Source organism: Nelumbo lutea, chromosome 1 (genome assembly GCF_056320005.1).
Source record: "Nelumbo lutea isolate HS-2025 chromosome 1, American lotus-T2T, whole genome shotgun sequence".
NCBI lineage: Eukaryota > Viridiplantae > Streptophyta > Magnoliopsida > Proteales > Nelumbonaceae > Nelumbo > Nelumbo lutea.
In genome coordinates this window covers 204,404,601-204,430,202 of record NC_142684.1, presented here as the reverse complement: position 1 = coordinate 204,430,202, position 25,602 = coordinate 204,404,601, and the positions used below count along the sequence as shown (strand labels likewise).

General features: G+C 38.8%; 1 protein-coding gene across 1 annotated transcript; it reads left to right on the top strand.

Annotated features, from left to right (window-relative positions):
• The first annotated feature begins 236 nt into the window (after positions 1–236).
• On the top strand, positions 237–25,221 carry LOC148880510 (alpha/beta-Hydrolases superfamily protein). The gene is made up of 12 exons (XM_088962436.1): positions 237–771; positions 3,014–3,098; positions 9,916–9,967; positions 10,060–10,080; positions 10,175–10,228; positions 10,818–10,868; positions 11,806–11,868; positions 23,123–23,188; positions 23,344–23,382; positions 23,893–24,015; positions 24,140–24,232; positions 24,674–25,221. Exons 1-12 carry the CDS (start codon positions 690–692, stop codon positions 24,932–24,934), a joined length of 990 nt encoding a protein of 329 aa, XP_088818562.1. The 5' UTR covers positions 237–689; the 3' UTR covers positions 24,935–25,221.
• Positions 25,222–25,602: the final 381 nt, after the last annotated feature.

The window sequence follows — 25,602 nt, the reverse complement described above, 5'->3', positions numbered from 1 at the left end:
ATATCAAACTTTTAAATTAAATACTAAAATTAATTAATAAGAATGGTTAAATTAAAATAATAAACAGTTCTAGTTGAATTTAAAGAACCTATAACTTTACGGATTTGACATATAAGGGTTAATTTATATGAACCCGTATGAATGTCTTAAAAAATGGCAGTTTATAAATAGTAATAAAAAATGGTGATAAAAAACATTAATGTTTTTTTTAACTTTCACATACTTAATTGACTAGCCTATAAATCTATAATGATTTCATTTATAGAAATCTTTTTCCGTACATCGCACGGGACCCACTGGTTCTTGGTTAAGAATATGACAAAAGCCACGTCACAAGTCAACGCTGAAGTTACGAATATTCCTTGGAGTTTGGATCACGGCAGAGGTTAATTTCATAATATTAAGATGGTTCAAGGGTTATTATTGGCCAGGATTGGATTAGAAAAGGCGGGTACCGACCAACCGTAAGTCCGTATCTAACAGTCAACCGCGTTTCCTAATTCTAATTGGTTGCGTCAAATTGATTAGAATCACTCGTGCCCACCCACGCTACACTGTGACTGTCTGTGTCCGTTTCTTCTGGTGGAGTTTTCGAACAACACCCTAGAGATTCCTTGGAAGCTACCCTATACTTTGATGCCTTCCAAATAGTGAATCCCACGAACTAAACCCTAACTCCTTCAACGTCGATGGCAAGGCTGCAACTACAGATCATCGTCGCCTTCCTCCTCATCCCGATTTCATATTCTTTACCCTTCATTGTATTACACGGTGAGAATATTCTTTCTCTTTCTCCTAAAGCCTAATTTCTTGCTCTGTCGACGTTTGAGTATGTATTTTGAACTTTCTAGTTTGACAGATGAAATCTTATTCTTAAGCATATATACTTGTCGATACTGGCCGGGTCTTGGGAATTGTGGATTTACATACTCTGAACAGTTCAGTTGTTGGTTGGGTAATGGTCTATTATCCGTCTGGTTCAGGTTTTAAACTCGATAGAATAAAAAAAAATGCGTTGGAAATTGCAGGAACTGAATCTCTACGGGTGTGGGTATATATAGATCAATCTGTTTCTACAACTCAGTAGTGGTATAAGTTCCAAATTAAAGAGGCCTAGAAGGTTATGCTACTATCATGTGTCAGTCGTGTCATGGGATGAGGGATGTTGCTCTGCACTAAAAGAATGCTATTCCCCATGCACCACATGCCTTCCATCTGCAATTTTACGGTGATGACCAAGGAAATAGGTAGCCTAGCTATATGGGAATTTGGGTGAGACTTGGCAATGAAGGCTTCATTATACTTGAAATACTGTTGACAGATAATTACTATCCATCAATTTGACGATTCTTAAAATATAGCATTCAAATATGGCAGTAATATAAGGTAAGCCCCTTACTGCCTAGTTAGTTCATGTTTAACAGTAAGATTGGTCAGCCCTTAGTCCATGCCATCTGTATTTATCTGCACTGATGGTGCTTGAACTGACTAAGCATGTGCAAGAAAGCATTCCTCTGTGTAGGCATTTTCTTAACATATTGCATTGATTGAGGAATCTGAACTTGCATTAATAAAAATCAGAACTAGTAAGAGATGTTCTAGTATCAAGAGGTTCTGAGATAAGCAAGACTAAGACAGAATATATAAAATGTAAATTTAACAATAGGAGGAGTTGAGATCATTGAAGTATTGGATACCAAAACATACCTTAAAGTGACTACTTCAGTTAACTTGGTTAGATAATCCATTGTTAGGAAGAGATTAAAGACGATGTCACTAATAGAATTAGAGCAGGGTGGATGAAATGGAGACTGGAGAGGTGCATCGAATACCAATCAAGTTAAAAGGAAATTTGTAAGATAAAGTACAATGGTGGATGGTCAAGAAGCAATATGTCTGAAAATTAGGTAGGAAGGATGCACATATTGAGATGAAAAATGTGGCAAAACTAGAAAGGGTAGATTTAGAAATGAGTGTACTAATGAGAAAGTAGACTAAGCTGGTTTAGGCATGTAAATAGAATACCACCTATTGCACTTCTAAGAAGTAAATATCTAATACAAATTGAAGAGTCTAGAAGAGTTAGAGGCAGACCAAAAAGGACATTGATTGAGGTAGTAAGAAATGATTCTAGAGCCCATTGTTTAGCAATCATACGGCCTTTGATAGAGTAGCAAGATAGATTCATTGGCCAACCCTACATAGTTGGGGTAAATCTTTGTTGAGTTAAGTTGAATCCATTTCAGTTATGTGTAGCAAGGATATCTTTTATATAGTAGCTTTAATGAACAATATATTGAAAAAGAAAAGGCACAGAGAACATGGAGAGTTTGTTTCCAGTTTAGAATATGAAAATAGGAGGGAGCAGAAAATATAAAGGTTTAACATTTAAAACAAGAATCAGGGAGAAACAAAGAATGAGAGAAAAAGAATTTTACTTAAACCTTATCTACTAAAAGAAGTTGGCAATAAGAACACAACACTATGATGCATACTTTATAAAAAGAGTAACAAAGATATCGATTGTCATTTTGATTTGTATGCTTGTCTAAAATTCATCATTGAACTTGTATAGTTGTATTAACTCTATATTATTAAGAGTGTTATTATTCAATAGATCTCCTTCATGTTCATATTTATAGAACTGGTTCAATAGGTTTCATGAGGAAAAAAGTTTGTAGTTCTGAAAAAGATTTACGGAGCCATCTCCTTCTATCATCTCTTGATGTATTACCATTGGTTTGCTCACCTGTCAGCTCTTTTTCTTGACTATCTTATGTACTATCTATCTAACTTCCTGCATTTTGACAACCTTGCAGATAATGTTTATATAAATGATAACTTATAAAAAAAAAATGTGTATATAAATGATAGTTTCATTTAACCAATCAGAGAAAAAAACGATAGTTTCATGTAGAACCTTCATTGATATCATACTGCAAACATAAATGACAATTTCATGCAAAATCTCTTGTAACATCATTCTTCTATTCAAATGTGCATTTAATGGCAGGCATTGGAGATAAATGCTCTAATCGAGGAATCTCAGAGTTCACCGAGATTCTGAGTAACTGGTCCGGTTCTAAAGGATATTGCATGTATGAATTTATAGTTTTTATGTTTTATTTTGTCTAAGATGGATTTTTACTTTGTCCTGTTTATAAGAATGGTTTCTTGCTAGTAATTTCTGAATGTATTTCTGATCTAAACATCTTTAAGTAAACTTCATTTCTGTTGGTACTCTACCCAAAAAAGATTTTCCATTGGTTCTTGTAGCTGTGCTTCTATTGCTTTCTGTATTATGTTTCTCATGTGAAGACTTTCAGATACTCAAACCATGTAAACATTACTAAAAATGTGGATCATTGAAGTAATATGTTAGATTTTCTATCATTTTCTTGTAGGTCCAAACAGTTTATAGCTGATTCACGGTGTTAAGCTTATGGTTGTAACTTATGGTATATGGTGAAAATCCTAAATACAAAAAAAGGGTTTTGTTTCTCTGATTGAATGTTGGCTATCAAGAAAAAGAGAAAAAAATAGAAAATCACAAATAGGGCATTTAATTGTAATGACCTGAACACATCAGCAAGGAGTTTAGGATAATCAATTTAGCTGGTACTGTTGTAGCCAGTTTTAAGCTGAAACTGATGCATGCTAGTCAATTGAGCATAATAGTGACACAACTGTGTTCACAAAGATTGATGCCTGTGATCACAACTGATATTCTTAGAAAAATAAAAGTTAAGGGCCTTAATAGAGCAAGTAGAGCTCATTATGTATGTCTGGGATTTGGAGGCCCTAGAAGATTCAATTGATCCATTGTAAGAATTTTATCAAGAAAGATGAGCCACATTAAATCCTTTATCTTGGGAGCTGTCTGCAAGAAATAGGATTACAAAATCAAAGATTTACCATATACAATAAAACCAATTTACAGTCCTGCCAACCTGAGTGTAAATCCAATGAAGCCTTCAGAAAAGGATGCATAGCTTCCCAAAAGTTACTTCAATTATTGTACTGAAACCTGATTTTGGAACCATCTTTGGTTTTGAATTCTGTAGGAGGAACATGCTTGTGGTACACTTCATAATCCATTTCAAGAAATTAACACTATTAAGTGAAACTAAGCAGGTGGACTAACTAAAAGGAGCTTTTCCATATTTAGCCACCACCACCTTTTTCCATAACATTGCATATCCTCTATAGTGAATTCCTAACTGTTAAGCCATTTGTAAATTGATGTTTATTCACAAATCGTATCTTTCTAGACCAAGCTACCAAATACTTTAGGAGGACATACCCATTCTGTTAGACAAGAGAAGACTTCTTTACCTCCCTTTTACCAATCTACGAGAGATCCTTTTTCTCAAGCCTCTCAACCAGGGCACCTTGCGGGGGGGGATAAAAGTCTTTGTTTCTTATTAATTTAATCTGACCAATAAAGGATAAGAAACACCTCTTTCAGCCAGCTAATTTTCTGTCCATTTTTCAGCCACCTGGTCTTAACCTTGCTTAAGAACTGTGATAGACTCTAAGTAACGAAGCTTCTTCGAGGGAGCTCCTTCCTCCAGAAACAGAGTTACGAGAGAGAAAGAGGGAGGAAGAGAGAGAGAGAAAGAGAGAAGTCGAAGAAGAAGAGAGAAACTAAGTTGGTTATGCTTTTTCTCCTCATTCAGTTCTACCCGTAGGCCTTATATGGGATTTCCTCCTACTCAGCTCATCATGACCACGCGCTTATGCATGTGGGTGGTTAAGACGTGGCCTGTGGCTGTAAACAAATTGCAGGGGAGGCTTGCAATGCTTTGCATGTGCCACTCCTGCTGCTGCATGGGCCTGGGCCTGGTGACCCGATGGCGGATTACCTACCTGGGTTCTATCATCTCCCCCACCCTTAAGAATGACCTTGGCCTCAAGGTCAAGATGGGGAAACTGCTCCTGCAACTTACTGAAGTCTTCCCAAGTGGCATGTTCTGTGGGCAGGTTCGTCCATTGAACAAGGGCTTGCTTCACCACTTTGCGACCAATCTTTATCCAGCGGATATCTGAGATGACATTGGGCTCAACAATCAGCTGCCCTTCACTAGTAAACTCAGGTAATAGTGGCTTCACCAAGGCTGCATCTGTTTGACATGGCTTGAGGAGCGAGACATGAAATACTAGGTGGAGCCGGGCAGTACTCGGCAACTCTAATTTGTAAGCCACTGCTCCCACTCTCCCTGAGATGCGGAAAGGACCAAAGAAATGAGGTGAGAACTTCTGCCATGCTCGTTTTTCCAGAGATGAATGCCTGTAAGCTTGTAGTTTCCCCCACCTGGTACTCCATGTCGCGATGTTTCTTATCATACTGCATCTTCATGTAATTCTGGGCTTTGAGTAAGTGGTTCTTGAGTGATTGAAGTGCTTCATCCCTGGCTTCGAGTTGTTGTTCAACCTCTGCAACTGATGATGTGCCCTTCTCATAGGGTAACACGGAGGGTGGGTCCCTTCCATACAAGATCTTGAATGGGGTGGTCCTAGTAGAAACATGATAAGTGGTATTATACCAGAATTCAGCCCACAGAAGCCATTTTAGCCACTGGGTAGGCTTTTCTCCCGCAAAACACCTGAGGTAGGTCTCTAGACAGAGGTTAACCACTTCTGATTGCCTGTCAGTCTGGGGTGGTAGCTGGTGGAATGGTAAGTGTGAGCACCCTGTGCCCGAAAGTATTCTTCCCAGAATCGACTCACAAAGGTTAGGTCCCGATCCGTGATGATAGTTGTTGGAGTACCATGGAGCTTAGCCACTTCTCGAATGTAGACCTGAGCTACTTGAGATGCTGTGTAGGGGTGGGAAAGCGCAGAAAAGTGCGCATACTTGTTCAATCTATCCACAACAACCAGTATAACAGATTTCCCTCCAGACTTAGGCAACCCTGTAATAAAATCCATAGTTACCTCATCCCACACCTGATTTGGAATGGGTAAGGGCTGTAGCAACCCAGCTGGGGTTTGGGCCTGGTATTTCTGGGTCTGGCATACAAAGCAACTCGCAACAAAATCCTGCACCGCCTTCTTCATTCCCCGCCAATAGAAGTGTGTTGCAATGTGATGATCATCCCAGAATTACCTCCCTCCACTGTCTCATGGAACAACTTCAAGAGATTTGTGTGAAAAGCCGATTTGGATGCTATCACTAGTCGCCCTTTGTAGAACAAGTCTAAACCCACTAGGGAGTACCCTGCCACTCTGCTTGCCCCTGATCCCAACTGTTCCCGAATCAGTTTTAATTCATCATCTTGTTGAGCTTCTTCCTTGATGCGATCAAGCAAGGAGTGGAGAGGTCTGTAAACTGTCAAAGAGTTCATTTCTTCCTTCTGGATAGAGCATCAGCAGTTGTATTGGATGGGCCAAGTTTGTATTCAATGGTAAAATCAAAGCCCATTAACTTGCTGGCCCACTTCTGTTGTTCAAGGTTAAGAATCCTTTGTTCCATCAAATGTTTGAGACTCCTCTGATCAGTCCTGATTGTGAATTTTCACCCCAACAAATAAGCTCTCCATTTGTGCACCGAGAACACCAAGGCTATCAACTCTTTGTCATAAGTAGACTTTAATTGGGCCTGGGCTGATAGGAACTTACTGAAATAAGCAATAGGGTGTCCCTCTTGCATCAGGACTGCACCAATTCCTCTACCCGACGCATCACACTCCACCATAAAGGGCTTGGAAAAGTCAGGTAAGGCCAGGGTAGGTGGTGTCGTCACCGCCTTCTTGAGGGATTCAAATTCCACCTCCACTTGTTCTGACCAAGTAAAGGCATCCTTCTTCAACAGAGCTGTAAGAGGGGTGGCTAGGGAGGCATAACCTTTTATGAACCTTCTGTAGTAACCGGTGAGACCCAGAAAACCCCGCAAACTCTTGATGGTCTTGGGTCGAGCCCACTGAGTCATTTCCACAATTTTCTTAGGTCAGTCAATACAGTCCCTCGGGAAATTAAGTGCCCCAAATACTGAATCTGTGTTTGGCGAAAGTGCACTTAGAAGGCTTGGTGAATAATTGATGTCGCCGGAGAATCCCAAGGGTTGACTCCAAATGTTCTAAATGAGAAGCCCAATCACTACTATAGACCAAGATATCATCAAAGAACACCAAGATAAAGTGCCTGGGGTAGGGCCAGAAGATATCATTCATGAGGCTCTGGAAAGTGGAGAGCGCATTATTCAATCCAAAAGGCATGACCAGAAATTCATAGTGGCCATCATGGGTCCTGAAGGCCGTTTTGTGGATGTCTTCTGGATGGACCCGGATCTGATGGTAGCCAGATCATAAATCCAGTTTAGAAAAATAAACAACATGCTTCAACTCATCAAATAGCTCATCTATTAACGGAATTGGAAATCTGTCCTTCACAGTGATGCTATTGAGGGCCCGGTGATCAACAAAGAAACGCCACGTTCCATCCTTCTTCTTGACAAAGACTGGAGAAGAATAGGGACTGTGGCTCGGTTGTATCAGTTGCTTGGACAACATTCTGCGACTATTTTGTCAATTTCAGCCTGCTGAACATGTGGGTATCTGTAAGGCCTGACATTGGTGGGTTGGGCCCCCGGCTGAATAGGAATGTGGTGATCCTGAGTACATACTGGTTGTAGGCCATTTGGTTCTCCAAAGACATCTTGATATGCTGCTAAGAGTTGTTGTAAAATGGGGTCTTCTGTCACCTTGTGGGTTCTGTTGTCACAATAAACATTGGGCCCTACACCCAATGAACCCAGATAGACCAGGGTCGTTACATTGGAGTGAAGGCTATAATTGACAACATGCCGGGCCGAACTGGCTGCTGGTTTGGTTGGTCCAATCCCCTTTAAATGACATTGCTTCCCATTCATCCAGAAATCCATAGTCAGGAGGGTCCAATCACTTACTGTTGGCCCGAAGAGTTTAAGCCATTGGATCCCCAAGACTAAGTTAGCGCCACTAAAACCCAAGGGATACAGGTCCACGCTGAACACATGGCCCTGAATTCTAAGGCCCACGGCCTTGCACAGCCCATCACAAAGTATCTACTATCCATTAGCTGCCTTAATAGCAAAGGAAGTAACCGCCTGCACCTCTAGGCCCATTTGTCGAGCTAGGTCCAAAGTGATAAAGTTAAGGGAACTCCCACTATCAATTAAGATGCACACTTTTCTACCCTTAAGAACACCATGCACTCTCATAGTCTCAGTGGAGTGGAGCCTAATTAGGGTGTGGAGTGAGATCTCTGGGTTTTCTTCAACGGAATCTTCCGCCTTGTCAGGGACCATGGATCCGGTATCCACATCTTCATTCTCATCCAGGTTGTCAATAATTTGGAGAAGGAACATCTGTTGGGCCTTGCACTTATGTCCCAGAGAAAATTTCTCCTCACAGTTATAGCACAAGCCTTTTTCCCGACGAGCCTGCATCTCGGCCCAGGTGAGTTTTCTCACAATGGGGGCCGGCGGGGGGTGTGATCGAACCGGGGTTAGCTCGGTTTTGGATGTCAAGGGTTTGGGAGCGAGCCCGAGAATTCCCGTCCATGGGTTCCTTCGAACTCAGGCCAATTTGTCTTCATGCAAATGGGCTAGGCTCACCGCGGCCAGCACAATAGAGGGTTGCAGGGCTTTCACTTCCAGTCTAATGTCTTCCCTTAAACCACCAATAAAGCAGCCAGTGAGAGCATGTTCCGGCCATCCATGCACTCTCGTGGCTAGCCGTTCAAATTCAACCTGATATTCTCGAATGGAGCCAGTTTGTTTTACTCTAGATAAAGCTTCATCAAAATTTTCGAAGCTGGAAGGACCAAACCGTATTTGCAAGGCCTCCACGAAGTCTAACCAAGACAACTGTGGATGTGAACGACGGTACCATTGGTACCAGAGACTAGCCTCTCCATCAAGATGGATGGAGGCAATCTGCACTCTCTGACCGGCCAGAATTTCATGAAAATCAAAATACCGTTCTGCACAATAGATCCAAGGAGAAGGATCGTCACCTGAATACGTGGGAAATACCAGTTTGGGACTGCAGAGGTTGAAGGTGCCGCTCGGTTGAAGAGCGCTGCTGCTCGATCCCTCCTGGTCTGCCTCCTTGCTGGGCCAGGATAACATTCGCTCGAGCTGAGATACCACCACAGAGTGGGTGTCCTTCATACTTCTCAGTTCACCCTCCATCCGGTCAATTCTGTCTTCTTGTGACTGGTTGCGAGTTGTGGGCATGGCGGATCGGGGCTCTTAATACTCCAAAGAGAAGTAAAATAAAAGCAAGGGACACCTCTTAGCAGACCAAAATACCAGCACAAAATGGCTATTTCTTCATCATAGTTATTCTTTTGGAGATTTTCAGAGAACTAGAGAATGACTAAGATACTAGACTCAAAAAGTAGAGAGATAAACATTAATTTATCATCTGCATATTGAATATGGGAAATGAGAGGAGCATGATTAATATGCCATAGATCAAATTTCCATAAATATATCATCTAGGTGCAGAGAAAATAAATAGGGCCAATCCATCATACAATGAACATAGAGAAAGTGACAATCAATAAGCTGTTATAGACCTGAATTATGTGACTGTATGTTCAATTTCAGGCTGCTGTGTGATCATAGCAGTATCGGAGGCTCCCAGAAACTTTGCATCTGAATCAGAGGCAAGGAGGAATCCATGCCTTCTCTGGAAACCCATCATCATTATAGGACTGATAAAAATAAAGGGGAGAATTTAGTAAGTCAATTCTTTTTTTATTGTGGAAATCCAATTTGGTTGTTGATATTCTGAAATGAAAGAATGGGGAATCCTGCTTCCTGATTTGTTTCTCTTCTTTGCCCATGTCTTTGTGTGGGAATTTTTTTTAAATAATTTAACTTGTGTATGCAAAAATAGTAGTCTGACTTTTCTTTCCTCTCTGTAGAGAAATTGGAGATGGAGCATGGGATTCCTGGGTTATGCCCCTTCAGGAACAGGTTAGACATGCATGCTTAAAACAAGATTCCCAGCTTATCATATGTGCTCCTTAACATTTGTTTGTAATTTAAAACTTTTTACTTGTTTGCAGACAGGGATCGTCTGTGATAAGGTCATACTGCCATTTGGGTAATGTGTTCAGTTTTCTGGTTCTAGAATTTGAGGCTTAACGTGTTTTGTTAACAAGTTCACTAATTGATTGACAGGTGAAGAAAATGAAAGAACTAAGTGGGGGCTACAACATAGTTGGACTTTCCCAGGTGCTACAGAATTTTTCTATTTTAGACTTAATGTTATAATGTTATAATGTTATAATTTTTTTTACCAAGAAAAAAAGGATGTTATAATTTTCTTTTAACTTTTAGAATGTTTCACATGTCATTGTGAATCAGAGATCCAATGCCCTTTGGTGTAGTTTCTCCTTTTACTTTCCATGTTTGAGCCACTTTTTAGCTTCAATATATCATTTCATTTTATCCATATATCATACACTATGAAAGGAAATGAACTCATTATTTGAAAGAAGATTGGTAACTTAGCTCGACCTTAGAGTGACTATAACATGCAATTTTCATGCTGAACATTTCAGTGGTTCTGCATTCCTCATAACTTCAGTTACATGCAAGTATGATGATGGATTTTCAAACAATTATATCCAATCTTGTTTTACAATATATCTTGGGTTCAATCTCATGGAGGATGGCATTGGTTGTAATTTCAGTTTTTCCATTTATTTTTCTGTCCAGTTTGTTTTTACCTGCCTAGCTTCAGACTTGCTTTCTAGTTCAAATATTAAGGCATATCAAAGATACCATTGCTAACATTCTAAACATTTGTTCATTTCCCCAGGGTAACATGATAGCTCGAGGGGTTATTGAGTTCTGTGATGGAGGACCTCCTGTAAGCATTTTTCTAATTTGTACTTACCTGTTCATTATGAAATTATTCAAAAATTTTCTGGGCCATTCTTCCTGTTTGTATCTTGAAATTGGATTTTTTTTTTTGCATAAACAACTGACTGAAGAAAAGGCCATCTTGATGGAATCTATCCAATCTGCACCAATGTGGATGGATTAGTGGCACATAAGATTAAAGTTCATCTTAGTATATTTGAAAAGGATTAAACATGAAATAATGGACTACCAAAATCTATAAAAATGTATAAGACCATCATGGTTATCTTCATTGGAATTTTGTATACCCAACTTTTTGGTCAAATCTATAAAATAGATAATTTTCTTTTCTTCTTTCTTTTCTGAGGATATGGCTCAAAAAAATATTCAGCAATGAGAATTTTTTGTCTAATAGAGGTAAAATATCAGTTTATTAATTTGAATATTTATCCTCTGATTAAAAAAACCATTTTATTTCAACACATTGAAACATAGAATGTTTATGTGTTAAAATAGGACAATTTTCTATCTTAGGTGTTGTAGGTATGCCAGTCTTATAGGTGCAACTAATCCTTGATCTGGTTGACCCGGGCACCTGTGAAACAGTGATCATGAATATTTTCAATTCTGATCTCTTTAATGAAAGAACTAAGAAAATTTCTAATCACTAACCAGGTCACTGCCAGTAAGTATCAGTCAGACAATATTAGCAAAATTGGTGTTTTCAGAAGACATTCCTTGAAATTGAGTTTCCAATACAGTACTGCTTTAGTCTTTGCTTACATATAACTGTTGCATTTCCTTTCTGTGTGTTAGTTCTGTTATTACTAATCTTCTGTTAATTTTTTCTCATTTTTATTCCATCTTGAAAAGGAACATAATGGTTTTATTTTATCCAGAAAAGGAATATAATGAGAATTTTCTGCCTCCTATATTTGGAACAGGTTAAAAATTTTGTCTCATTGGGAGGTCCTCATGCTGGCACTGCTTCTGTTCCACTTTGTGGTGTAAGTTCTTCTACAGGGTTTTAATTGTTTTCATCATTTATCCAATGTGCTTTAATAACTTATTTAGGCTGCAGAAAATCGGACTAACTGTAGAAGAAGAATCTAAGGTTTTAATTTAATCTGTATTTTATTATGGCATTGGATAGAGAAATAATGAAATTGACAACCTACAAAGTAATAATTATGTCTTACTCAAAATATAGGGGGGTCTCCAAAGAGTTAAAAAGTCTGTTACTAAACTGGATAACATTTAACTGTCTCATGACTGGGCCGCAATTTTTACTTCATATTGTTTGTAATTTGTATGCTTTTAGATTCAAAGGAGGAAGAAGCTAGCTCAGCTACTAAATAGTCTATAATAGGCAGCTTCCTTTTTGAATAACAATGCTACTACCATTCCAGCAATATCCACCCTGATCTATTAGAATATGAAAATGATTCTAATACATCCAAGTTCATAAGTTGAGTCCGAAAGAGGATTTGAAGTTCTTGAATAGTGTAAAATAAGAGTAAATAGAGGAAGAAGAAGAATTTGTTTTATTATTCATCAATCTCGTATGTATATATACAAGTTACAAATTCTATGTTAGGAACGAATATATTAGGAAAGAAGACTAATCAAATTCCTACAAATCAATCCTACAATCAAGGTAAATCATATCTCCCTAGTATTTACTTCCTATTTTAGTTAAACAGACTGTAACATCATATCTCCCTAGTATTTTACTTCCTATTTTAATTATACGGTCTGTAACATCTTCCTATTTTAATTATACAGTCTGTAACATTTTCCTATTTTAATTATACAGTCTGTAACACTCCCCCTCAAGCTGGAGCATAGATATTAATCATGCCCAGCTTGTTAGAAAGATAATCAACCCTAACCCCATTAAGAGCCTTCGTGAAGATATCTCCCAATTGTTCTCTTGTTTTCACATAACCTGTGGAAATCAAACCTTGCTGAATCTTTTCACGAACAAAATGGCAATCAATCTCGATATGCTTAGTTCGTTCATGAAAAACAGGATTAGATGCAATGTGAAGAGCAGCTTGGTTATCACACCACAACTTGGCTGGTACTGAAGTTTTAAGACCTACTTCAGTAAGAAGCTGATATATCCACATTATTTCACACACAAACTTGGCCATAGCTCTATATTCCGATTCTGCACTTGAACGTGAGACAACATTCTGCTTCTTGCTTTTCCATGAAACTAGATTCCCTCCAACAAATACACAATAGCCTGAAGTAGACCTTCGATCTTCCTTGGATCCTGCCCAGTCAGCATCTGAAAAACATTCAATTCTAGTATGACCATGATTGCCATGCAAAATTCCTTGCCCAGGTGCTCCTTTTAAGTAGCACAAAATCTGTTCTACAGCTGTCCAGTGATTAACTGTTGGAGAGGACATGTACTGACTCACCACACTAACTGAATACACAATATCTGGACAAGTTACAGTAAGATAATTCAACTTTCCAACCAATCTTCTATATCTCTCAGGATCTTCAAATAACTCACCATATTTTGTGAGCTACAAGTTAGGAACCATTGGAGTGCTACATGGTTTAGCTCCCAACTTTCCCGTCTCAGACAACAAGTCAAGTACATATTTCCTTTGAGATAAGAATATTACCTTCTTGCTTCTTGTTACCTCAACACCCAAGAAGTATTTTAACATTCCCAAATCTTTGGTATGAAACTGAATGTGGAGAAAGGATTTAAGGGATGAAATTCATGTAATATCACTCCCTGTAATGACAATATCATCCACATACACAACTAACAAAATGATGCCGGCAGCAGAGTGCTTGAAGAAAACAGAATGATCAGACTTACTTTTCTTCATACCAAAATTCTCGACTGCCTGACTAAACTTTCCAAACCAGGCGCGAGGACTCTGCTTCAACCCGTACATAGACTTATGAAGATAGCAAACTTTCCCATACTCCCCTTGAGCATAAAGTCAGGCAGTTGCTCCATATAAACTTCTTCTTGAAGATCCCCATGAAGAAAAGCATTTTTGATGTCTAACTGATGGGGGCCAATTATAAGTAGCTGCCATAGAAATAAACAACCTGACAAAAGTAAATTTAGCAACAGGAGAAAAGGTATCAGAATAATCCACTCCATAAGTCTAAGCATATCCTTTAGCAACAAGACGGGCTTTCAATCGGGCAATGGACCCATCAGGATTGACTTTAACTATAAACACCCATTTACACTCAATAGCCTTCTTATTTGCAGGTAAATTTACCAAGGTCCAAGTACAATTGTCCTCTAAAGCATTCATCTCCTCAATCATAGTATTACGCCATCCAGGGTGAGAAAAAGCTTTTTTAACAGTCTTAGGAACAGAGATAGAATCAAGAGATGCAGTAAAAGAACAAGAAGAGGACGACAAATGATTATAAGACACAAATGAAGATACTGGATAAGTACACTTACGCTTACCTTTACGAAGAGCAATAGGAAGATCATCATTAGAGACTGGTTCTGATGACGAAGGAACAGGATCAGTTGAGACTGGATCTGGCGACGAAGGAGCTAGTGCAGGACATGGATCCGGAGGGGTTGGTCGCCAAGAATAAACCTGTACTGTAGGTGGCTTAGGCCTGGCAGGAGCAGATTCAATAGGATGTGAACCAAATGATGTGACAGTATAGATTAACAAATCATCATCCTCCCCCTGACTTGAATGAGGAGTAGATGGAAAGAAAGGCGTATCTTCTAGGAAATTAACATCACCTGACACAAGATATCTGTGAAGAGTAGGACAATAACATCTATACCCTTTTTGAACACGAGAATACCCAAGAAAAACACACTTCAAAGATTTTGGATCTAGTTTGGTAACCTGAGGACGAACATCCTGAACAAAGCATGTACACCCAAATACCCTAGGCTCAATAGGAAACAGTGTTTTATTTGGAAACAGAACATGATAAGGAGTCTTACCCTGAAGGACAGATGAAGACATACAGTTAATCAAAAAACATGCTATGGAAACTGCATCAGCCCAGAAAGGTTTAGGAACCTTCATTTGAAATAACAAAGCTCTTGCAATTTCAAGAAGGTGTCTATTTTTCCATTCAGCAACCCCATTTTGAGATGGTGTATCTACACAAGAAGTTTGATGAAGAATGTCATGCTGAAGCATGTAAGTTTGAAAGGATTCTGACAAGCACTCATTAGCATTATCACTTCTCAATATTTGTACAGAAACATTAAATTGAGTTTTAACTTCAGCACATAAAGGAGAAAAATGAGAAAACACCTCAGAACGATTTTTCATTAAATATAACCATGTCATACGAGAGTAATCATCAACAAAAATAACAAAATACTTAAACCCAGTTTTGGACTCAACTGGACACGGACCCCAAACATCTGAATGGACTAATTCAAAAGGAGCACTAGCTCGTTTATTGACTCTAGGACTCGAACTAAGACGATGGTGTTTAGCAAACTGACAAGACTCACAATTTAATGACGACAAATTCTGAAATTGAGGACAAATTTGCTTTAACACATGGAGAGAGGGGTGGCCCAACCGACAATGTGCTTCAAAAGGGGTTACAACTCCAGAATAGGCTATGGATCTTGGAACTTGTGTATCAAAGATGTAGAGACCTCTAGACTCATGTCCCTTACCAATAATCTTCTTCGTCGTAAGATCTTGAAACAAACAATAATCAGGAAAAAATGAGACCACAATTAAGGGTACGAGTGAGTTTGCTAACAGAAATTAAATTAAATGATAACTGAGGTAAACTAAGAACATATGACAAAGGAAGTGATGGTGTTGGACTAATTGTGCCAGACCCAATAACACAAGATGTTGACCCATCTGCTAAAGTAAAAGGAGAGGTAGATTTATGTGACTGAAAGGTAGAAAACAGACTTGAATTACCTGTCATATGATCTGTAGCTCCAGAATCAATGACCCATTTTGAAGAGGAGGAAACAAGACATGTATTGGGTTTACCTGACTTGACGATGGCAGTAACAGGAGTAGATTGAGGTTTCAATGATTCTTGGTACTGAGCAAATTTGGTGTATTCATCTGCAGATATCATAACAGACTTCTCAGAAGTATCCGTGGTAGATGCAATATGGGCTGACTGAGTTTTCTTATTTTACAACTTCCTGCAATCCCGCTTCATATGTCCTGGCTTATGACAGTAATGACACACTATCTCTCCTAACTCCTGTCCATGAGTATTAGTATTTCTGTCATAGTTACTTGACCTACCACTACCACTCTTGTATTGTTGTCTCCCTGATTCAGATGTATTATTGTGGCTGACAAGGGCACTACTAGGCTGAACAAGTGGAGAACATTCTGTACGAAGGACCCTACTGAAAGCATCTTGTAGAGAAGAGATCTCTGAACTGGAAAGAATCTGAGATTTAGTTGTCTCAAACTTAGAGGGTAGGCCAGATAAAAAACTCATAACAGCCATCTTTTCTCGCTAAGCTTATTGAACAATCACATCAGCACTAAACGGAAGCAACATATTAAGTTCTTCATATGTTTTCTTGAAATCCATGAAATAGCTTGTGAGAGATCTATCGCCTTTGTCCGCCCTGTAAAAAGCTTTGCACACATCGTAAATGCGGGAAATATTCCCCTTTCCAGAGTACAAGAACTCTAGATAGTTCATTAATTCTTTAACAAATCCATAGTGAGTGACTAAACCAACCACCTCACTTTCAATGGAGTTGCGTATTTGCAAGAACAAACGGGCATCCTCCCTCAACCAAGACTTTCTCGACTCATCATAGGGTCATCAGTCAAATGGTTATCCATAGCAATACTCAGCAAATATAGTTGAACAGTTTTACTCCAATCCAGATAATTAGAGCCATTAAGCTTATGCTCAGTTATTTTTGACATCACTGGAATAACATCTGACATAACTACTGATTTCTTGTCTGCCATAATCTCAAAATTCAAATAAACAGAATATTTTGAACACCGAAAATCAACAGAGCACACCTGTTGAAAACACCGGAATAGATATGCACATAACAAAGCACAAATATGTGCTATACAGGACGAGGCGAGCCAAAAGACAACAACCGAAAAAAAATTTCCGGCGACAGATGCGCCTTCACGTGCCAGCGCGTGTGACTGTGGCAGAATCTTCAGGCAATGCGTGAGACACACGCGCAGGGCTGCTGACTGCCGGACTTTGTAGAGACTAGATGCTCTGACTGCTCCAAGGAGGTGACCCAAAACACCCAGAAATTTTCCTCTACCTACTGTTTACTTAAAAAAAAAAAGGGGTTGGCAGAGACTAGATGCTCTGATACCATGTAAAATAAGAGTAAACAGAGGAAGAAGAAGAATTTGTTTTATTATTCATCAATCTCGTATGTATATATACAAGTTACAAATTCTATGTTAGGAAAGAATATATTAGGAAAGAAAACTAATCAAATTCCTACAAATCAGTCCTACAATCAAGGTAAATCATATCTCCCTAGTATTTACTTCCTATTTTAGTTATACAGTCTGTAACATCATATCTCCCTAGTATTTACTTCCTATTTTAATTATGCAGTCTGTAACATCTTCCTATTTTAATTATACAGTCTGTAACAAATAGGAAAAGGTTGCACTCCAAAATTATAATAATGGCCTTGCTTTGGAAAGAGATGATGTTATCCAATGGGAGTTTTGTAGCGCCAGATGTTTTGGGACCCTCTAATATCTCCAGCAAGCAATGACATGGTGAAAAGGAAATATGAGTATGTATATACCTCAGCTGAAATGAAACAAGCATCCAGACAAGTGAGAGGCTGCTGAAGATGGAGGACTTTGTGGATCTGGCAAGATGGAGGAGGGTGCTGAAGATCAAGGCTAAAGATCTTCTCTTTGAGAAAATGAGAATCAGAGGAAGGCCAAGCTTGAAGATTAGAGAGAAGAAGATGGCCATGGTGCTGCTGATAGGTAAAGAGAGTATTGAATGGTTTGAAAACTTTGTGACAGGAGCTTTATCCTGCCAGATTCAGTCTGGTGGGATTTGAAGGTGGAAGAAGATAGGAGGTATGTAGCAGATTGCAATAGAAATGTAAAAGGATAGTTCATGGCTCTTTTTGAGTTCTTTGGCAATGGAAGAAAAGAAGGAAGAAAGGGTTGTAGTTGGAAAGGAGTATCAGCACTCCTGTTGGACTGGGTGAAGAGATCAAACACAGAACAGGTAGATGCTGCCAAAAAAGATAGAAGTAGTCAACCAGAACAGTGATAGCAGTAAGGAGGAACCCTGTCAGGAGTTTGTAGTAGTGGAAAAAAACAAACATGAAGTTTATACTTATGAAAATTATGGATAATTATTAAGGAAATGTGGCTATGGAGCCTAGGGAACTGCCCTAGGATATATGTTTTTTACTTAAAAAAAAAATCCATCGCCTAGGTGACTAGGCAACAAGGAAACAAGGCGCCCCCTTGTTGCCTAGCCTCGCCTTGGCGCCTTGAAAACAGTTATCGCTCAAGACTACAGTCAGTCTTGAATTCCAACAGATTTTGGATTGAGAAAAGTAGAAGGAAGAGGGAGAAGAAAGGAGAAGAAGCAGAAGTACACAAGGGTTTTGAAAAGAGGGACAGATCGAATGAATCTGCCGCCGCCACTCTCTTAATATTTATAGGTTATGTTCACTAAATGTAGGAAAGGACAGAATTGGCCTTAATGCTTACATGGCAAATAAAACAAATAATAGACTGAAATAACAAGTTGTCAAGATAACTACCAACTAACACTGACATAACTAACAAAGGTTACACATGCTGCAATACGAACACAGTGGGGACCACATCCGTGGGGCCCACATCAGTGTTCTCCACACTCCCCCTCAAGTTGGGAATAGATATTTGTCATTCCCAACTTGAATAGGTCTGCCTCTAACTTCTTCCTTAGAACAGCCTTGGTGAGAAGATCTGCGAGCTGCATGTTGGAGGTGATATACAGGAGACACTTCCTATGATGAGACCCTTTCTCTGACAAAATGTCGATCAACTTCGATATGCTTAGTTCTGTCATGTTGCACCGGATTGTGAGCTATATTAATAGCCGCCTAATTATCACAATACAACATCAAGGGCTTCTCATAATCAATGTCCAACTCTTCAAGTAGTGATTTCAGCCACTCCGTTAGCCATTGACCTATATTCAGCTTCGGCACTAGAGCGGAAAAAACACTTTGTTTCTTACTCCTCCAAGAGACAAGGTTACCTCCTACAAGGGCACAATATCCAGAGGTAGACCTCCTGTCATCAGCACTCCCAGCCCAATTAGCAACTATATAGACCTCCACCTTCATGTGATTATTGTTCTTGAGCAGTATACCTCTACCTGGGCATCTCTTCAAGTATGCTAATATTCTCTCTGCTGCAAGAAGATGAGTGGTTCTAGGAGAATGCATGTACTGGCTGACAACACTGACTGCATAACTGATAGCTGGCCGTGTGAGGCAGAGATATAGGAGCTTTCCAACCAACCGTTGGAACATAACTTTGTCTTCAAGAGGCTCCCCACCCTCTGCACCAATCTTGTGATTCTGTTCAATGGGTGTATCGGCAGGCTTGACACCTAACTTTCTAATTTCCGCCAACAGATCTAGAACATATTTCCTCTGAGAGATAAAGATCCCCTGTTTAGATCTAGCAACCTCAATACCCAAAAAATATCGCAGTGCACCAAGATATTTCACCCCAAACTCTTGATGAAGGAGTTGTTTGAGGGACTCAATCTCACTACTATTATTCCCTGTCACTACAATATCATCCACATATACAGCAAGCAAGGTCAAAGAAGAGTCCACTCTTTTAATGAACAGTGTATGATCTGACTGGGCCTGTACATAACCGAATTTTCCAAGGGCTAGTCTGAATCTATCAAACCAAGCTCTAGGGGACTGCTTTAATCCATACAATGCCTTATTCAGTCGGCAAACCTTCTTACCTGTCTCTGTATCATAGAATCCAGGGGGCAACTGCATGTAGACCTCTTCCTGTAAGTCTCCATTCAGAAAAGCATTTTTAACGTCCATCTGGAACAAGGGCCAAGAGTAACTTGCTGCAAGGGCTAATAGAACTCGAATAGTGGTCATCTTGGCTACCGGGGCAAAAGTCTCCAAGTAGTCTATACCATAAGTCTGAGTGAACCCTTTTGCAACCAACTGGGCTTTGTACCTTTCAATGGAGTCATCAACATTATGTTTCACAGTAAATACCCATCTACATCCAACTGGTTTCTTTCCTTTGGGTAGGTCAACTAGCTCCCAAGTATTATTTTTCAAAAGGGCATCCATTTCAACTTTCATTGCATTTTTCCACTCTGGAACTGATAAGGCTTCTTGCACTGTTCTGGGGATGGGAATATCAACAATGGAAGTGAGAAATGACCTATAAGAGGGAGACAGGCAATCATAGGATAGAAACTGGGAAATACAGTGAGCCGTGGATGTGGTGCAACGCCGTTTCCCTTTATGGACCGCAATAGGTAGGTCAAGGTCATCAGAAGAAGGGGAGGTAACAACAGTGGAAGGTATCTCAGTGGGCCTTGGGACTATAGTACCTAGATCTGGATCTACAAAAGGAACTGGGGCTGGCCTGGACTGCTGATGACCGGGATCAACCTGCCTGCATCACCTGTGATAGACTTTCAACTCATGATCCCTCTGACAACCCTCACCATTACAGCCCTCATCACTCAATGGAATGGGTAAAGGAACGACCTCAGATGAGTTAACCCCACTCTCACTGCACTCCCCCTGAGGAAAAAGACCCAAATTCTCACTACTCTCTCCCTGAGGAGAAACCCTAGGATAATAGGGTGCCTCCTCAAAGAAAATGGCATCCATTGAGACAAATCTCCTCCCTGAAACAGGATCATAGCAGCAATAGCCCTTTTGAGTTTGTGCATTACCGAGAAACGAGGATTGGGGTTCAGAGGCTTCTAGCTCTGATTCAAATTCAAAGGATTTGAGGAGCTTGGGTAGCTTCGATTTGAGGGAAGTTGAAGACCTGCAGCAAGCAGAGAGTTTCAATACAGAGCTCTTGTTCCCTGGTGTGGATGAGGATCAGGCTGAGGTGCACTCGACCACAGCCCTAAGTACTGGCTCGGATGTTAACAGAATTCCAGCAGTAGAGAAAGTAAATCTTATGATCCCAAAGGAGATTAGTACGATCTCAGACTCTTGACAGGTGCAAGACACTGGTAGAAATGGAACAAGTTCCTCTCTTGAAGCCCTAGCAAAGTTGTTTTAGTTAAGGATGTGCAAGGACTGGCTGCTCCAGGTAGCATATTAGATTCCCTTGAATCTGTCATTTCTCCTTTGAACTCAGGGGGGAGGGGAGAATGAAGCACCTTGTGAACCTGTTCAATTTAACCCCTTGACCCCAGACCTTTAATCTGCTCCATATTTGGGGGTGGGGACCATCAAGAAGGTGAAAAAAAAACAAAGAAAGATATTAAGAGAAGTAAAGAGGATCATAGTCAAACCTCTAGAGATGCTAAGTAATTGGTAATCTTGCCTTGTAATGTTTAGGGAAAGTGTAGAGGTCATTCGTTGAAGGATGGTAGTAGGTGTTAGGTGTTGATGGTTGTCAGTAGTTAAGTGGGTAATTTATTGTTTGATCTGGAGGGTGCCTCAGGTTTGTTGTGGTTTTAGCTTTCAGTGTTTTTCTTTGTTGTGACTTTTTGAAATTAAGGGTCATTAGCTCTAGAGAAGGGAGGTTATATTGGAGTTTTCTTTTTTCTCTTTTGTTTGGGTAATATCTTATCACCTTTCTTCTAATCTTCTTTTATCTCAATACATTTTCTGTTTTATTTACTACCAAAAAAATCTAATACATCAACCAACCAATTTATTACATAATCAAAACTAAGATCTAACATACATCAAAAAGAATTTTGAGCTGGCTCAAAGTGGTCATTATCTCTATTGCTGGGTAGTAGTATTACTGCTCCACTGATCTGCAATACCATTGCCAACCATCATGTTATAATACCATCTCATGTACCCCACATGGTGCTGGTAGTTTTTACTAGAGAATATGTCAATTCTAGTAATATTTCATGTTGGTACCCATGGAAATGGAAATATGTTGTGCAAATATGTTGTGCAAATACTAGACACAAATGAGGATTTTTCAAACAATAGGATTTAGTTTTGATACTTCTAGCTCTATTGATGTCAGAAAGTGGTTAGTATTATAAGGTAGCTTCTGTTCTGATTAATAATACTCCTTCCATATCCATAATACCTATTCCAGAAATATCTACCCATGTCAATAATTCACAGGCCTCCCAACCCTTCCCAAATACTATGGAGTTGGAAATTATGATTCTGTGGATGGCGAATTGTAGACTTTAAAGTGACAAATTGTATTCTTAAAACGGAATATTCATACAAACTTTCATGGATGTGAGATCTGAATTTTCAACCTTATGTCCAAGGAAAAAATTGATTTAGGTTATGTCATCACTTCAGAGAGTGCCTCTGATGTACTCTTGTTATGAGGGTGGAATTTGAGGGAAATCTTAGGTGGGGATTGGATGGATGAGGGATGGTGGTGGCGTCCATGGCCTTCAAGGAGGTTAGATACTTGGTTACCAAAGCGAACTCCTTGGAGATCATCTAATTCACTTGGAATATATATATATATATATATATATATATATATATATATTATATATTAGTTTCATAAGACGTTCTTCTATTACTGTCATATCCTTTTTGACACTTCCCATTTAATAAATTCTTATCATTGCCAATCATGGACAAAAAGGAAATCCTAATCATAGTATCTGTCTATCCATCAGAAAAACACAGTATCTTTCTAGTTTTTTTCTTGACAGCTTAACCACTCCCTGAATTACAGAGGAATCAGTTAGTTTCATTTCTCTGGGTTGGTTTCAGTTTCGGGTATTCTTAGGTGTGTCATACTGTGTTTCTCCTGTATACCATGCTATTTTACAAACCATATTTACAATCTACCAAGACGTACTTTGAATACTCTCTGTGGGTTTCCATCAGGTCATGTATTGTTATATAATTTCTAGTATCTTTCTAAAAGAATTTCGATGATAGAAATATGTACTTCGTAATTTATGGCCTTCACAAACTAAATCAACTTTTCAATACGGAAATGAAAAAAGGAAAGATATGTTTTTATTTACAACATCATTTGATCTAGCCTCCAATTCTGGCTAAGGTTGTTAAAGGAACTCCTTACTTTGCAGTCTAGTTTCATATGCATTCTTGTGGACAGCCTAATCAAGTCAGAGATTTACTCCGACTATGTCCAGGTTTACATCTCTGTAACCTTGCTACGAATATAGACTACTGTTATTTTTAAGTTATTTCCTTCTTACACTGCTGTCATTTAAATTACTAATTTTTTTTATCTATTATAAAGCTTAAAACTGATCGCCATTGTAACTTTAATTTGATGGATTTACAGGCTCACTTGGCTCCCAGTGGTTACCTTAAAATTCCAACAGTGAGTAAAACACCCTAGTAAAGTAATAGATGTTTCGTCATGCTGATCTGCCATATATCAATTTATTTTGGCATGTTGAAGATAAGATTTGCTGGAAAGTTTATGATTATAAATAACTCATTAAAAAAAAAGTTTATGATTATAAATTAAGAGGATTAGATGTTAGATTCTCCCTCATTTTTTATAGGTGTACCTATTTGTTAGCATAGTTAATTAGGACCGTAATATCCATAGTTTTTCATACATAATGTATTTATGTATGGCACTTCATGTTTATGACATAAATATAATGTTTGCAAAATGTCCGATTTCATATGGTCTCATACTTGTTACAAGTTGCAACATCAAGATAAAGTTTCCACCTCCTATGATAACATGAATAAAGTTTTACTGCTGTATCAGAATGTCACACTGTTAGAACCTAATTATGTCCTTAAAGTAACGTCTTATCAAATACAATAATAATATTCTTGTAAGATCTAAGGGTGATAATAATTACTTATTTTATAGGATATTCCCGCCTATTTAGAAGGATGTAAGTTCCTTCCCAAGCTTAACAATGAACTCCCTAATGAGAGGAATTCCACTTACAAGGAGCGGTTCAGCAGCTTAGAGAATTTGATACTTATTATGGTGAGTTCAAAGCTATATGCTGGTTATACATTCTGTGTGCCCACTTGGAATGACAAATTTGATACTTATTCTTACTCAAATATTTTCAACTATCTTTTTTCTTTTCTGTATATTTTATTGTCAGTTTGAGCATGACACAGTTTTGATACCTCGTGAGACCTCCTGGTTTGGGTACTATCCAGATGGAGCATTTAGTCCAATTTTGCCTCCACAACAGGTAAACTATTCATCCTTGATCTAAACTTCCAACTGGAAGGTATCTTAGATTGACAAATCACATTGCCAGTCACAGCTTCTACTGACTAGCACCAAATGCCTGGTACATAAAATGCAATTCAAACACCTCTGAAATGCCCTAATATTGCATTAATGACATGCTATCTTATGAATGATATGTTGCTAACTTTCCAGTGTTGCTAAATTAGAAGCCACGCAACACCAGATTATCCCATATTCATAAAAAAAAAAATAAACATCAGATTATCCCATGCTTAATTGCTTTTATTTTTTCCTTTCATTTTTTGTTTCAATAGAATTATGTCACACCATATGTCGTGTGTAGAAAACATTTAGTCATCCTAAGCTTTATTATTTTTTTACTATTCACTTATCATTTCTACTGCATTATGTAATTTTACACCATATTTTGATTGTGTAGACGAAACTTTATACTGAAGACTGGATTGGCTTGAAAACTTTAGATGATGCTGGAAGAGTCAAATATATTAGCGTGCCAGGAAATCATCTAGCAATATCCAAGGCTGGTATGAAAAAGTATATCGTGCCATACTTGGAAAATCAAACATCAACAGATATAGGAATCAGGGGATCGTCATCTTTTAGAAGGCCTTCATCCATCTGGAGTTACATCAAAGAATTAGTTGGACCCATTCAAAACAGGCCATTGCTGCAGAACTAATCCGGTTGCAATGTTGGACCGTATATTACCTCTGAATTTTAGAGAGAGAGAGAGAGAGAGAGAGAGCGTGTATGGAATTTATGGGTCTCAGTGCATGTGCAGTGATGTTAACTTAGTCCTTGTTTACTCTTTCAAATTCGTCAAGTGCATTGGCATCAATTGGAGCACGTTCAACGCAATTGATAATGATTATTTAGCATCTGAACAAGGATGGATTAATTTATCATTGAGAAATGCATTGTAAAAGCAAGCCAAACACGTGATCAATAGATCCATCAGTTGAACAACACCTGTCTGAGCGAGTCGACCTATTTACAAGCTGTTCAAGTTTGGCTCGGTTTCAATCGAGTTCGAGTCCAATTCACTGGCTCGATTATTAAACGAGAGCCGAGCTCGAATCTATTAGAGCTCAGCTCGCGAGCCAGCTCGAATATATATATATATATAATAAAAATATTTTTATATATAATTTTTTATTTTTATAAAATATTTTTTCTCAAAATCAAGCTCAAGTTTATGAATTTTTTACTCGAGCTCAAGGTTCTGGTTCGAATCAAGCTTGAGCCTTGTAGGACAGTCTCGAGTTGAGCTCGAGCCTAGTACTATTCGGCTCAGCTCAGCTCGAATCCACCCCTTACCTTTCTTCTCTTTCTGTTAATCTATTCTTT